General features: G+C 42.2%; 1 protein-coding gene across 11 annotated transcripts in view; it reads left to right on the top strand.

Annotated features, from left to right (window-relative positions):
* Positions 1-6,134: 6,134 nt before the first annotated feature.
* MYCBP2 (MYC binding protein 2) overlaps positions 6,135-14,611 on the top strand; it is a 173,311-nt gene continuing 164,834 nt past the window's right edge. For all 11 annotated transcript variants that reach the window (XM_084226535.1, XM_084226539.1, XM_084226540.1 and 8 more), the window contains exon 1: positions 6,135-6,645. In XM_084226535.1, the coding sequence (XP_084082661.1) occupies positions 6,377-6,645 (269 nt within the window). In that variant the 5' untranslated portion in view covers positions 6,135-6,376. The remainder of the gene's footprint in view (positions 6,646-14,611) is intronic.

Raw genomic sequence — 14,611 nt, forward strand, 5'->3', positions numbered from 1 at the left:
TCCTTTTGGCTGCTTTACTGATACATATTTGTAAGAAAATTACCTGTTAAGTGACTAATGTAGTAGTCCTTAGTAATTATAAGGTTACAGGAAAAAGAGATCCCACAGGGAATAATGTGGCTAGTGCAGCAACAGGTATATGCACATACCTCAGAGTTCAGTAAATCCAATGTGATGAATCATGTGTAGAAAGTTTCTGGGTGTTTTAACTAAAGAGCTGAGAAAGTTCACTGAGCTATTAATTTAACTGAACCCCTGGACTCTGCATTTAATAAACAACACAAAGTCTGAAAGGTATTAATGTAATTTACAGTTGCTCAAGAAAACTGTTTTAAGCGACTTACAGTTACTAAAAATATGTGAAGTTTTAAGCAGCTGCATCCTAGACTGTTTTTTTTTTTTTTCCTGTGATCACAGCACCATCCCTTCAGTTTCTTAGCTAGACTTCCAAAGCTTTCACTGACAACGTGATTGTTCTAAATATATCCCTGGCATTCTGCTCTGAGTCTGGAATTTGAATTTAAAATTGACCTGCTTTATCCATTTGAGAAGACTCAATAAAATTATTTTGATCTTGTGTGGAAATAAGGAAAGGAAATAAAATGGAAATATAATCAAATTCCATTTTTGGTTTGGGGATACCCAAGATTATTGCTTGCAGATTACCATGTTTGAACTGCTAGGTAATTTTTTTCCCTGACAAGCTAATTTAGTTTTCAATAGAGTTCAGGTGTTCCCTGTCTTGTAAAGGATGCAGGATTTATTGTTTCCCATGTACATTGCATCATTTCAGGTAGATGACTCGTCTTGATGATCCAAGTGGGTATTTCCAGTCCTGTGTTTCTATGATAAAACTTTTCAATGGCTTTACACCTTGTCTTTGTTTCTTCATCCTATGTGAAAATCCAGTAAACATTATTCCATATGTTACATTCAAGGGGACTTGAAATTTCCAAGTTTCAGAACAGTTTCAGGCCAGGGTCCAATTTCAAAGCTTCCTGACATACACAGATTTGAATGTCAAGCCATACTAGCTCTTCCTTTTAATCTATATAATATTTTCAAAGCAATAATACATTATAAAACATTTCTAGTATGTATTTTTGTGGGTTTCTAATACTTATATTTGTTTTTTGACTTTTTGCATTCATTCACAAACTTCAGTGCTGTTGGCTAAAAAGTTCTGCATAAATTTTCTTCCTCTTCAAGATGACTGAAGATATTATCCTGGTAATACTTCTTCAACTGTGTTTGTCTTCATGTAGTGCTTAGCTGGTTCAGACATTTGTATATATATATATATTCTGGATTTCTATATAAGGAGAAATCTGGTGGAATACTGTTAAATAATAATTACAGAAATTTTGAAAGGAAAAAGTTACTCATTAATACTCTCTTTTACTTCAAAGTGTACCTACCTTATTTAGACTAACGCCAATTACCATGGCAGCAGTAAGTTGTGGGGTTTTCTTTGTTGGTCTCCCCACCTAAAAGAAGTCATTATCTTAACTGAAGAGCTTATATATTTGTCAGCATTAAACTCCAAGCTTCTACTTCGCACTATTTTTTTTTTGTGCATATAAATAGATTTTAAAGAAAGCATTTAAAGGAAAAGACAGGGCTTTTCTAAGGTGGAAATAAAGTTTAAATATTGGCACAATAAGTAATATAAAGACAAAAGTGGGTTCAAGAGTGCATAGAAGTACCTTTTGACTACCCAACACTGGTATTTGTGACAGCTGGCATAAAAAATGAAGTGGCATTTGTTGATTGCTTTCCTTTAGCATGTCTTTACAATTTAGAATAGAAAAACTTGACTTGAAAAAAAAAACATGACAATGCAAATAAATTTGGTGAGTTGCATTTTAAGATTTTTATTTGTGCATTTTGTTTTCCTTCATCTTTTCCAAAAGTAAACCCGGGTAAGCATAAGTTAGTGGCACTATTTGACCTGGAAAACAAATGTATAGGAAGGAATAAGCACCTCCATTGCAGCATGGAGAAGAAAGCTTTGTCTGCAATACGGAGGCAGTATAGTGCCTGTCCTGTGCTTTCTATCAGTAAAGAGCTCTTTATAATAGAAAAGCACAGGACAAGAATTGTGCTGTGAAATTTTGGAGGTTTGACGCTTGTGTGTATGTCCCCAAAAATAATGAAGCTTCAAAATAAATGCCGACAACTTTAATAATGATAGATTTCCATTACAGAGTAATAATGCCAAAACAGATGCCAGCTTGATGGAACTACGTGGTGAAAAATGGTCCTTTTAACTAATCATGTTAACAGCCTCACATCTTGACAGCGACATAAGCTAAATGACCAAAAGATTATTATGGTTTTTTTTGTTGTTATTCCTGCTTTAAGTCCTATTTCTGGAGCAAATGTGTTAGCAAGAGCTAGTTGCTTCAGGCGAACAAAGAACTCTAACATCACCTGACTGTAATAAATTACAAGTTTTACTGCAGAAGTACTAAATTCTATGTTTCATAACTTCCTGGCTTCAATGTGATATGTAAACTATCTAGTTTACAAATTTTAAAGTTGACTTACTCTAGATTCACTGCTTGCTTGTGAAAAAATTACAGCATTGGTTTGTATAGTACTTTGAAAGTTGAAAAAAAACCAAACCTGGAAATATAATCAAATAGTATAAGGGTTAGGTTATGAAACCATGGAACTTTTTACTTTACGTTCTGTCATGCAGAATACAGGAATTACCTGGTGGAAATTCTAGTTCTGCCGTGTTGAAACTCACATTTGTACAATGCTGATCCATGTGAGCCGTGACAGAGAATAAGATAGACTGTCAGGCTGATTCTTGATGACATGCAAACAATTTGTTCTGCTAAAACTTATTTATAAAGGTGCCAAGTGAATGAACACAACTGCTGTAAGCCCCACCCTAAAGTAAAAGGGAGAGGCCGATGGACAAAGCACTTCTTTCTGTCTCAGCAGGAAGATGTTTGCAAACAGGGAAAGAGCTGAGTGTTGTCAGAAGCATGATATATTCTGCACAAAGTAGCTTTGCTCAGTTGGCTGAGTTTGTTCTGATGGTATAATAAATCCATCTTACAAACATGTACTGCTAGACCTCTGCAGCCACAGAAAGCAAAGGGCTAATCCAGTGCAAACAGTCTCCAAAATGACACTATCCCTAAAAAAAAAAAAAATGAAACAAACAACAGAAAACACCACCACCTAACAAGCAAGGAAATAGATTTGAACTGGTAATGATTTCATCCCAGAACTGCAGAATACGCTTTATGCTAACTACAGGAGTATAATCAATATCAGACCTAGCATAAAGTTGGACCAGATGAAATGCGTTCTCCCGAATGCTCTTACAGGGCGAAGTAATGATATTGTTGCTCAGAATCAGTGTCAGAATATGAAACAAGAGTACCGCAGTCCAAATAAATAAAGGAAAAAGAAAAGGTGGCTTCCTTGGAGGACAAAGCAAGTGATAAAATGGCTGTGAATGAGGACTGAACCCAGCTTACACTTTGTGCCATTAAGAGTCTCACAAGTTGGACACTTGCTTGTATTTTGAGTGAAGAAAGGTTAGAGGTGGACTAGAAGAAGTCCACCTAGTTAGAGTGCTATCCTGGCCTGGCAAATCCTTGTCAAACTCAATTGCTCATCACAGACTGAAGCTTATGGAAGGTGGACTCTCTACTCCAGGCAAGTAGAGTAAGATTCACCCAAACTGAAAAACGCTTGAGATAAAAACAGATGTGGAGTAGAAGCTGCAGTTTGCAAATAATGCTCACCCCACTGTGAGTGGCTCTGTGAACACAAGCCCAGACAAATTCTAGAATTTGCAGCAATATGCAAGAATTGCAATAAATTGCATCACTTTCATAAAAGTTTGCCAGCATTTATCGCCCATGCAGTAAGATGGCTACAGTGGCAGCAGTGCAGAATAATTTTGAGATGAGACAGAAAATGTTATACCAGAACACAACCCTTTTGTCAGGCAGTGTGCATTCGATGAAGGAAAAATTACTGTTTGGATATGAAGTAACAGCTTACAATAAAACAAAAATATGAGCTAAGATGGGGTGGAGTTGCTGTTTTTGCTTTTTTCATGTTTGTTTTTTTTTCTGCTTGTTTATTTGGGGTGCATTTGTTTTCTTGTTTGTTTGTTTTTTGTTTCTTTGTTTTTATGGATCTTGCCTGTAGTAATGATTCTAGGTAATTCCTAGAAGAGGAGCTAGAAAGACTTATCACTGATCCTCATAGGGAATGCGCTTTGGTGGTGGTGAACACCCTAAGATGTGGTACTTCTTTTCTCACGGCTGCTTTTAATCACTGCTGGGTTATTATTTTTCCTTTTTTTTTTCTCCCACCCACTACAGTATAAGAATTATAATCAAAAGCTTTTTAAGTAGTTAATGCTTTAAATATTTCTGGAATGGTCTCTAGTTGCCTCTAAATGCAGGAGAAAGTAGCTTTTTCTTCAGTGGCAGCACTACTATGGCTGTCTTTCTGCTACCTGAGCAGCTACCTGAACAGTTACATTTGTAAAAACCTGTATAAATTTACTGGCTTCAACATCTCTAGTTCTCTGTTTAAAAAAAAAGTACCTGAAATTTAGCTTGAAAGATTAAGCATTGGTGGGCAACACACAAACTTAAGCAAGATGGCAATTGCATAGTTCTCTTATATTTGCTATTATTTTATCTCAGGCACATGTAATGCTTCTGGTTGTCCTGAGAAGGTCAACCGGAGGCTTGAGGATCCTTGTGGGTCACTTCCATTCCGATATTCTCTGACTCTATAATTATGCAGAAATTTTATATATATATAACTACAGAAAATATTTATCTGTAGTTACAAGCATGGGAATTCCAGGGTTTGTTTAGGGCCTTTTTTGAAATGTAGAATTAAAAATAAGAAAATATGTCAGCACATACCTTCTTTGGATGACAGCTTTCTGCAGACTGCAATCCAAACCACATTTGGCATGAAGGCTTTTTAAATTTATTTTTAAATTATTATTTATTACATATTACATATTCTGGCCTATACACGTGAAATTTTCAGCTGTATAAAGTGGTAATAAGTATGGCAAAACTGCAGGGCTACAACTGCAACAGATAAAAAGCAATAATGTAAGTGACCTGAAGATAAGAAAGGGCCTGCTGCCATGCCTCCCCTATCCTCTAAAAGCAGGTAAGTTGCCCTGGATATAGTGAAGTCAGCTTAAGGAAAATTTTACCTAATGTGGCAGCTCGATTTAGTGGACTCTGCCTCAAGTCATGGAGGATATTGCTCCTGGGAAAAGATCCTTCCTAGGTAGCATTTACATAGCATAGAAGCAAGGGTGTGAAGCGTTGGACATCTCAATAAAATACGATGGACAGACACTATACAAATACCTGAAAGGGGGTTGAAGTCAGGAGGCGTTCAGCCTCTTCTCCTGGGCGCTAGGGTCAGAACAAGAGTCTTAAACTGCACCAGGGGAAGTTTAGGTCGGACATTTGGGGAATTTATTCACAGTAAGGGTGAGTAGGCATTAGAATGGATTTGCCCGAGGAGGTGTGGAGTCAAACCTTGCTGGGGGTGTGTAGGGAAAGACGGGACATGGCAATTGATGCTATGGTGTAATTGACAAGGCGATGGTTCGGCCATAGGCTGGACTCGACGACGTCTGAGGTCTTTTCCAACCCAGCTGATCCCGTGATACGCAACTCCCATCAGGGCGCAGAAGAAGCTGCGTACCAATACCCGCCTCCCGGGTCCGCGCAGCCCGACCCTGTCGGGCGTGACCGCGGGGCGGGAGGCTGTGCCCCCGGCCCCGCTCGGTGCCCGGGCGGCCCGCAGCAGGTGCTCGCTCCGTCCCTCCCTCCCGCCCGCCGATCCCGGATTTCCCGGGGGCCGCGCGGGGCGGGCGGGACAGCGCATGCGCCCGGCGGCCGCGCTGCCCGCGGGAGGGAGGCGGGGCCGGGGCGGCCGTGCGGGGAGAGGGCGGTGCCAGCGCCCGGCACAAACTCCGGAGGGGAAGCGGCACGGCCGGCCTCCGCCCCCACGCACACACCCTGTAGCGGGAAGGGGGAAGCAAGCAGCCCGCCCTCTCCCCCCTCCCCGGTCCTGGCGGTGCACGGTCCTTCCCGGGACTCGGTGGCGGCGGGTGCTGTGCCCGGGGCGGAAGGCGAGCGGCGGGTAGCTGGGGCCTGGAGCCGCCGCTGGAGGAAGGGAAGAGCGGGGTGTTCCCGCGGCGCGGGTGGATGCGCAGCCTGAAGGGCGGCTCCTGCGGCGCCTCCTGCGGCCTCGCCATGGCCGGGCCCCGACGGTGAAGGCAGCGGGAGCCGCCTGTGTCCGCGCCGCGCCAGGAGGCGGCGCCGCCGCAAGCAGGGGGCGGGCGGGGAGGGGGATGAGCAGCGCCGCAGCCGCCGCCGCCTCTGCGGGAGCCGCCGCCTGCACCGGGGCCGAACGCGGCTACTCCTTCTCCTCCGGCGGCGCCGCTCAGGCCATGGGGCCCGAGGAGGGCTCGGCCGGCGGGCTGGGAGCCCTGCCCGCGCCGCCGCTGGGCTGCCGAAGCCGCTACCAGCTGCTGCTCTCCGGGAAGGCCCTGGCCGACAGATACCGGAGGATTTACACGGCGGCGCTGAGCGACCGTGAGCTGGGGATCCACCCGGGCAGGTAACGCGCGCCGCGCTCCCTCCCGTGCCAGACGCGCAGCCCCCGCCACCCCTCCCATCGCCGGCTGGGAGCGGCCCGGCGCGTGCACCTTCCTCCCTCCCGGCTGCCGCCCTCCTCATCCTCCTCCCCGCCCCCGTGCCGGGCAGCGCGGGTGTCCCCGCTGCCATGTGGCCGCGCCGCCGCGCCCCGGGGGACGGACGGAGGGAAGGGGCGGTGATGTAACCCGGCGGCTGCCCAGGTGCCGCCCGGGCCCCGCCGCTCGCTTGGCCGGCGATACCGCGCAGATGGCGCTGCCGCCCCCTCTCCCGGGGCCCTCCGGGGCAGAGTTACCTGTGCCCGCCCAGTGTGCGGCCCAGCTCCCCCGGGGGGATGGAGAATGCCAATGCTGGGCCCCCGGGCAGCTCTCGCTCCGGCCAGGCTTGCCGGAGCGGGCTGAATCCTGTGGTCTCTCCCGAGACAGCCTGCGAAGGGCACCCGCGTATCCCGCTGGCTGTGTTAGCCGAGCGAGAGACCGTGGCGCTTTTTCCGTGTGCTGGGGCTGCCTTTAGCTACCCTGCCTTATTTTCTCTCCTTCTGTTTTGGTCATGTTCCCCCTTTGCCATCGCCATGTAGGCGGCCTCGGTGTCTGGAGGGAGGCAGCGGCTGGCGGAGGGGGGAGCCGGGGGGGTTCTGGGGTGCGGTGTGGCCCCGCCTGGTTCCCGAGCACCCCTCCCCGGCGGATGGTGCCCCTCCGGGCTCCCATTCCCGGTGCTGCCAGCCGGCTCTGGGGCCGCAGCAGGGTGCCTGTTGCTCCTCCGGCCGGGAATGCCGCCCTGCCCTGCTCCCGGGTGGGGAGGGGGCTGCGGGCTGTAGCGGTGCGGAGCTCTAGGGGCGAGAGGGGAGGCCACCCTTAGCCCAGAGCCTCCGGCCCGGCCCGGGCGGATCCTCCCGGCCCTGCAGGCCGTGGCGGGGTACCCGGTCTCGCTCCCCCGTGGTGCCCGGGCGCTCCCCATTGTTCCCCTCCGGAGGTCGCTGAGGATGTGGATGACATGAAACCGGCACCTTCCTGTGTTCTCAGTCTGTGAGGCTCTTCAGGCTGTGATGTGGGTGGCCGGGTCGTATGGAGAGCTTTGAGTCACCGTTGTTTCAAGTTTGCAAACGGTTGTAAAGCACGAGGAGGTTGCCTGTTTGGCTTTCTTCAGGTTTTTGTTAGTCTGACTTGACAGCAGGGCTTACCCCCTGCCCCCCTCGCCCCAGAAAGCTGTGTCTAGGAGTGCAGTTACCATAAGGCACATACCTTTCCCAATTTGCTTCTGGTAAATGCTGGAAACGTGGACTGATAGCATGGGTACTTGGCGTCTTTGCAACTACCGACTTCTTTTCAAACTGTATGATAGGGAAACTATAGCTCTTCTTTCCCCCTGAAGACCAGCAAGTGATTTCCTACTCCACATTCCTTAGTCCATTGCTTATACCTTAAATCTCTTCCCGCTTTTGAACTTTGTATCATTTAACCCCGGGATTGCAAGTGCTGAGTGTAAGGACACTACTAAATGCAAGGAAATCAGCTGTGCAATTGCTCCTCAGTGCTCAAATGCCTGTCTGAATTTTGCCCAGAGTGGTCTGTATTTTTTAAAGCTGTAGTTTTGCATTAATCATGTGCTCCGTGTCATTTGGTTTCAGGATGATTCAACTGCTATCCATTTTACTTAAAATTGTAGAAAATACTAGCTTCAGGTGTGTGTGTAAATGTTAATGCTTCTTTTAATTGATGTTTCTGAGGTCAAGTCAAAGAAGATAGACTCTTTGTACAGAGCAAACAGGTTATATTAGGCTTTGACAAGTAAATGGCAGGTAGTTAATACTGGTGAATACAGCCAATGTCTATTGGACTTTTGAGAGGTGGAATATTTAATCATTATCTAGTTTCCTGCTATCACTACCCCCACTATCGCATGTGGCGGACTGATGGCAGTCAAGATACTGCTTGTGGTCTCCACCTTTTCTCCATATTGGTGTTAAAATACTGCAAAATACTTCAGCTGCCTGGTAGACTTAAACAGAAATGGTCAAAAATATGCCTTTTACAAAACTAATACAAATTCCAAATATTTTATAAAGAGAGCTTTAAATTTAACTGTGGCTGCATCTAGTTGCTATGGTAGAAAACAGTGCTATTAAATGGAGCTTAAGATAATATAGGTTATGATAGAAGTCCTAACTTGATTTTTATATATCTGGAAAATCTGAAGCCTTTTAATCAGTAAGATTGTCAGTAAGAGTGTTTTTGACTAGAAAAATAATTTGAAGTAACTGAAAAAAAGCTAAACAAATTGGCTTATCAGTAGTAATAAAATTCTTCATGTGTTCCAAGACTAATGTGAAGAATGATAGTGCAACCTATTTGCAATAAGTTGATGTGGAATTTTTCTTCAAGTCTGCAAAATTATACTCTGTAGTTCATGGGCCGTGACCAGTGTCTGTCTCAGTAAGTGCTTCTATTTCAAACCTAACTTTAATGTTTATGAAGAACTGGCAAGCAGTATGAAAATGCTTTTGTGTAGACAAGGAAATCAAACATTGTGGAGATTATCTGAAAGTCACAAGATTAGTATCACATTTGCAAGGTGTTTGTGCTGGCTGTCATCGGAAGGGATGAATATCACGTGTTGAGTAGGATGCAGTAATTGGCTTTGAAACAGGACCAGCAGTGCTTGCATTTCCTCATGTGATACAGGCTGCAGTGTCATGAACACTGCTCTCCACGGGGCATGGGTTGGTTGGTGTGCTTGCTCCCCCTGCCATACTGACATAATACTTCTGTAGTGTCTTGCAGTAACAGATTAGAGACTCACTCTGGGTTAAAATTAACTTGGCAAAACTGGTTTGTTGTAATCCGGACTAATTCCCTGATCTGGCTCACCTTGTGATTGCACTTGTGACAGCGTGAGGTGAAGGGTTGCACAAAGATTTTTGTGTACAGAGAGGTGGGAACAAAGAAACTTATTTTTGTCACTTGTGTCAACCTAATTTTATGATAATAATAATTTTATGAAAGGAAACAGAAAAAAGTATTCACTTCTGTGATTTAGCATGCCGTTATCTTTGTGCCGATAACAGTGTTAAGGATCTGCTGCAGTACTACCAGCAGTGGACAATTTAGTTGTCAATTCAAGATTGGTTTGGAAGAAAAATCTGCTCTGAACATGCCTCAGTTTATAGTCTGTTTTGTGGCCACTGAAGCATTTGAAAATAACTGCATAATGTCTAGTGTAACCATTGAAGTGTGTAAAATGCTAGTAGGAAGTATTGGTCTCTTCAACTAAAAATCCATGTTAAACTGTTGTTTTGTATGCTGGATTCTGGGTGGATAAAACTGCAAGTGGGTACTGGTTTTAGTGCTGTACCAAAGCTCTGTATTTGCAAAGCCGGGTATTTCTGATGTTCTCAATTTTGCTGTCTTCAAATGCACTTTTTCTGTAGTATAACTTAATCCTAACAAACATCCCTATACATCTGAATTGCTGCTATTATTGCCTGTGCATCTTGGTGGGTTTCCCCGAGTTGCCATTCCCTTTACTGTCCTTTCACCTATTTATGTCCTACCAGAATTATCATTTAGGCTCAGCATGTTCTTTGAGACTTCTTGTCAAATGTGGATAGCTATATAAATTCATAATGGCTTTAGCGTGACCTGTTTAGTAGTAAAAGTGTTCACTACATTATTTGGACTAACTTGAAATTGGTATATTACAATGGCAGTGTACTCTAAAATGACAGTGAGTTCATACTCATACCAAAATGACCATTACTTTGTTGCCAAAGTTGCCTCTCTACTTAGATCCTTTAAAGAAAGAAAGCTTCTCTTTGTGTTGTGAGCTCTACTGTTGTGGCCTCACTGAGGCCAGGAAAATTTCAGTGATGATGGGAATGTAATATTTCTTATATTAACTAGAAATTAGATGGCTGTTTTTACTAGGTATTTTGGCTGAAGAAGAGCCAGCCAACTTTATTTCATGTTGATTGTTTCAGCTAGATGATTACAGCACATTTTGAAAGTAGGTTACTCATTCACACTTGTAATTGTAAATTATACATCCTTTGGACATTATGTTAGTCTTTAGGCTTTTAAAAATTTACAGTCTTCCCTTATACCCTTACTTATACTTAGTAAAGCAGTGCTTATTTGGGATGTTTGAAGTATATATACTTGAAAATTTAGTGCAGAAATATTACTGAAGCTTCAGCTTTGCCTTGTAAAGATTTAAAGATTTCGTGAAAGCTATTTTTAAGTCAATTTTGGTGTATGAGATTTGTGTGATTTTGATTGTTGGTACACAAGAAAGCCTTAATTTCTTCAGATCTAAAGCCCTTACAAAAGCTGTTAGCTTTTTTGGTTTGGAACTTGTTGCTCTTTTAATATGGAATAATAATTGCAAAAAGTTAGGAAACATTTAGTTAAAAAAAATAAAGGTTATGTGTACAAAGACTAGTAAAATTATAGCAGTGTTACATTACCTACTACATTTTCCTGCTTATTCCTGTGCAAAGGTTTGCTCCATAGCTTCTTTCCAACTGAAATATTCTAGTCTAGTTTATGTTATCTTTCAGTTCTTGTGTTTTGTAGATGTAATTTTACAAAATAAAGTTCAAGTCTTGTGTAAACTAAAACTGTTTAATTGGGAAATTGATGTGCTGTTGAGTCTTAGATTAAGCAGTGCATTGGGAGAGCTGAAGAGAGTTGCTGTCTTCTCTAGGCTTTTTAGCTGCAATGTAGTAATGTTTTAATATTGTATTGCCCTGTTGGTTAATGGGGATTAGCAAATGACTAAAATAGTGTATTTTTACTTATTTACCTTATATTCTGTTAAGGAAAACAGTTTTATGTAGTAGATTTTTTTTTAAACCTGTAGTTGTCTCTTAGTCTAACGTGGTTGTGTTTGTTCAGTGTTGGTGTAGGAAACAGAAGCTGGAAAGACCCCAATAACATTACATTGAGAGGCTTAAGATGGGCATTTTATTTGTGTATGTTTATAAAAAATAATTTCTATAAGTAATGGAAAAAATTAAAACACGAATCCACAGTTTGTGGTGGGGTTTTGGGATGTTGTATTGTTTAGTTTAAACTGAGAGGACATGCTAGTTAAAGTTTCAGTTTGTTGCACAATCTGCTCTGGCACACTGATGGTTTCTTGGGTAGCAAGTTGACGCAGTTAAGGTTGGGCTGGAGCAATTTAATAAGTTACCATTCTTCACTGTTTGCCATGTTAAATGTAGTAAATGCGTTTCCTGCATACTTAAAAACTTGATGTTGAATTTGTTTTTCTGCTGTGTTAACTATCAGCTGTCAGGGTTTGGTTTTGGTTTTCCTCCCATATTATGATCTCCCTTCTGGCCAAAATATTTTGAAGATTTTTTTTTAGTAAATTCTCCTCCTGACATATGACTATGTATGTTTTGCCAAACTGTATCAATAATGCAGTTTCAAGGTACTTTATGCAAACTGTTTTTCTAATCCTTTGTTTACTTTGAAAGCTTGATCCCTTACAGCATTACTTGAACACATGGTTACATTTTTGTCTTTTCTTTCTTACTTTGCTTGCCATAAACACTGCTTTGTGCTCAGGTGGTAAGTGGAGTAGTACTCCTATAATTAACTTTATGTTGTAAATGCGTTTTTAAGCTCGTCTATTCCTTTTGTCTTTCACAGCCAGTTCCTACCATTGTGCCCCTTCAAAGGATTAATACTGGAAATTAGCACAGGAGAATAGGCTCCTTGTGCTGTGACTGCATTAATGCAGATGGTTTCTTTACTTTTAGATTTAGTGTTTCATATGCTACAAAGCATAGTGATATGCTTTTTATTATTTTTTCTTTGTGTATCATAGTAATAGTAGCCTCTTCAAGCCAAGTCTCATAAGTTCTTGGAGGTCTATTACTCACCTAAGATAGGTGAGTAATATGCTACTTTTAGAAGCATAAAATCAGCAAGATAGCTTCTGTTGTGTGTTAGAAACAAAAAAGTTTAATAAAAGGCAAAATAACAAAAAAAAAAAAAAAACCAAAACCACCGAGCCAGGTTCAAGAGATACTTGCTCCTGGTAAAACACCTCACAAAAGTGATTAGTTTCTTTGTTCTCTTCTTTTTCTAGTAAATTGCCCAAGTAGGATTTTTTAGCTTCTATCCAATTAGCTATCTTTAAGTTTGAGGTGAAGTCCCCAAAGTCCTATGAAGTATCTTTTTCACCTAATCAAAGAGAGAAACTTCTGAGCTTCTTTCCTTTTTTAAGGGGACAAGAGATAGTTTTGTCACTCTGTCAACAAAAGACACATTCCTATATCTCATAGTATATAGCATATTATCGCTTATTCCCTTCAGACTGATGAACTTAATTAGATGAATTTAGACTGAACGGTAGTTATTTCTTTGCATCTAGTATATCTATGACTACTTGGGTCTGAGAAAAAATTTGTTATTAGTGTAATAAATCTAAATTTATACCAGTTGTACGCACTATTAGAAAAATCAAAACCTGAGTTTCCTGGTCCCCACGTGAAACTGGAGATGTGTGGCTAGATTACTGCTGTTCCTTGTTTTCATTTTCTTCCCTTAACTTTTTTAGGCTTGTGTTCCAAGCATTATTGTCATATGTAATGGGTTTAAAACTCTTGGAAAATGCTTTATAGTTGCTATGAAAGGGTGTACGTGGTGTAAGCTCAGTGCACCGCATGATTCCTTGGTTATTTCCCCCTGCAGTGGGATGGGGGACAGCTGGAAGGATAAAAGTGTGAAAACTCAGGGGCTGAGGTAAAGACAGTTAAGTAGGTAAAGCAAAAGCTGCGTGTACAAGCAAAGCAAAACAAGGAATTGATTTATTCCTTCCTTACCATCAGCAGGCCGATGTTCAGCCATCTTCAGGAAAGCAGGGCTTCATCTTTCCCAATGACTTGGGAAGACAAACACCATAACTCTGTATTGTCCCCCCACTTTTTCTTTCTTCCTCCCTGTTTTATATACTGAGCATGATGTCATATGGTAGAGAATATCCTTTTGGTCAGTTGAATTCAGCTGTCCCAATTATATCCCCTCCCAGCTTCTTGTGCACCCCCAGCTTACTTGCTGGCAGGGCAGTATGAGAAACTGGAAAGGCCTTGACCCTGTCCAAGTGTTAGTCAGCAACAGATAAAGCACAGGTGTGCTACCAGCACTGTTGCCATCACAAATCCAAAACATACAAGCATGATACAAGCTGCTTGGAAGAAAATTTTTATTGTAGCCAAAGCCAGATAAGGTCAAAAAGTAGAAGTCTGTTGCTTGTAGTTGAAATTCACAGATGCCATGGCATTTAGCTTATTTTGGCCATGATCTCTGTCAGTCTGGAAAAGTTTGTAGTTAAGAGTTTTAACCGTAATGGAATTAAAACAGAAATCTTACTTCTCTGCTGTGCTCCTTGTTGCAGTTGGTAACATTGCTCATCTTTTCTATTGCTGTGTCTATACAGATCTGCAGCCAGTCATTTACATTATACTGAGATGAGGTTGTTGTTAAATAAATACCTTCTTCTATTTTTATTATTTCAGCCTCTTCTTTATTTTGTTTCACCATGTTACATGTAGTCACTTGTGACTTTCCTGTCTGATTTGGCCTTGCTTTTCTCTCCCACTAGCCAATCCATAATTCTTTCCAACAGATGTGCTCGTATATCTTCTTTATGCTTGTATGTTTTCAGAGTAGTCATGTCTCTATTCCTTTTCTCTTCAAACCAATCGATTCTCTATCCACTTTTATTTCTAGAATATACTGCTATACAGGGTAGACCATTGACAGCTATCATCTGGTGAGTTTTCAGTTGTTTGCACTTGGCAGTTGTCTTCTGCTGTTTGTTGCAGACTAAGTTAGAATTTCTTTTGTTTGCTTTTGATAGTAATCACTTTAAAGATGTTACGCTGTCATTAACCACTCGTAATGGGCTTGTTCTTAATAAGT

Source organism: Fringilla coelebs, assembly GCF_963513975.1.
Source record: "Fringilla coelebs genome assembly, chromosome: 2".
In the NCBI taxonomy this organism is placed as follows: domain Eukaryota; kingdom Metazoa; phylum Chordata; class Aves; order Passeriformes; family Fringillidae; genus Fringilla; species Fringilla coelebs.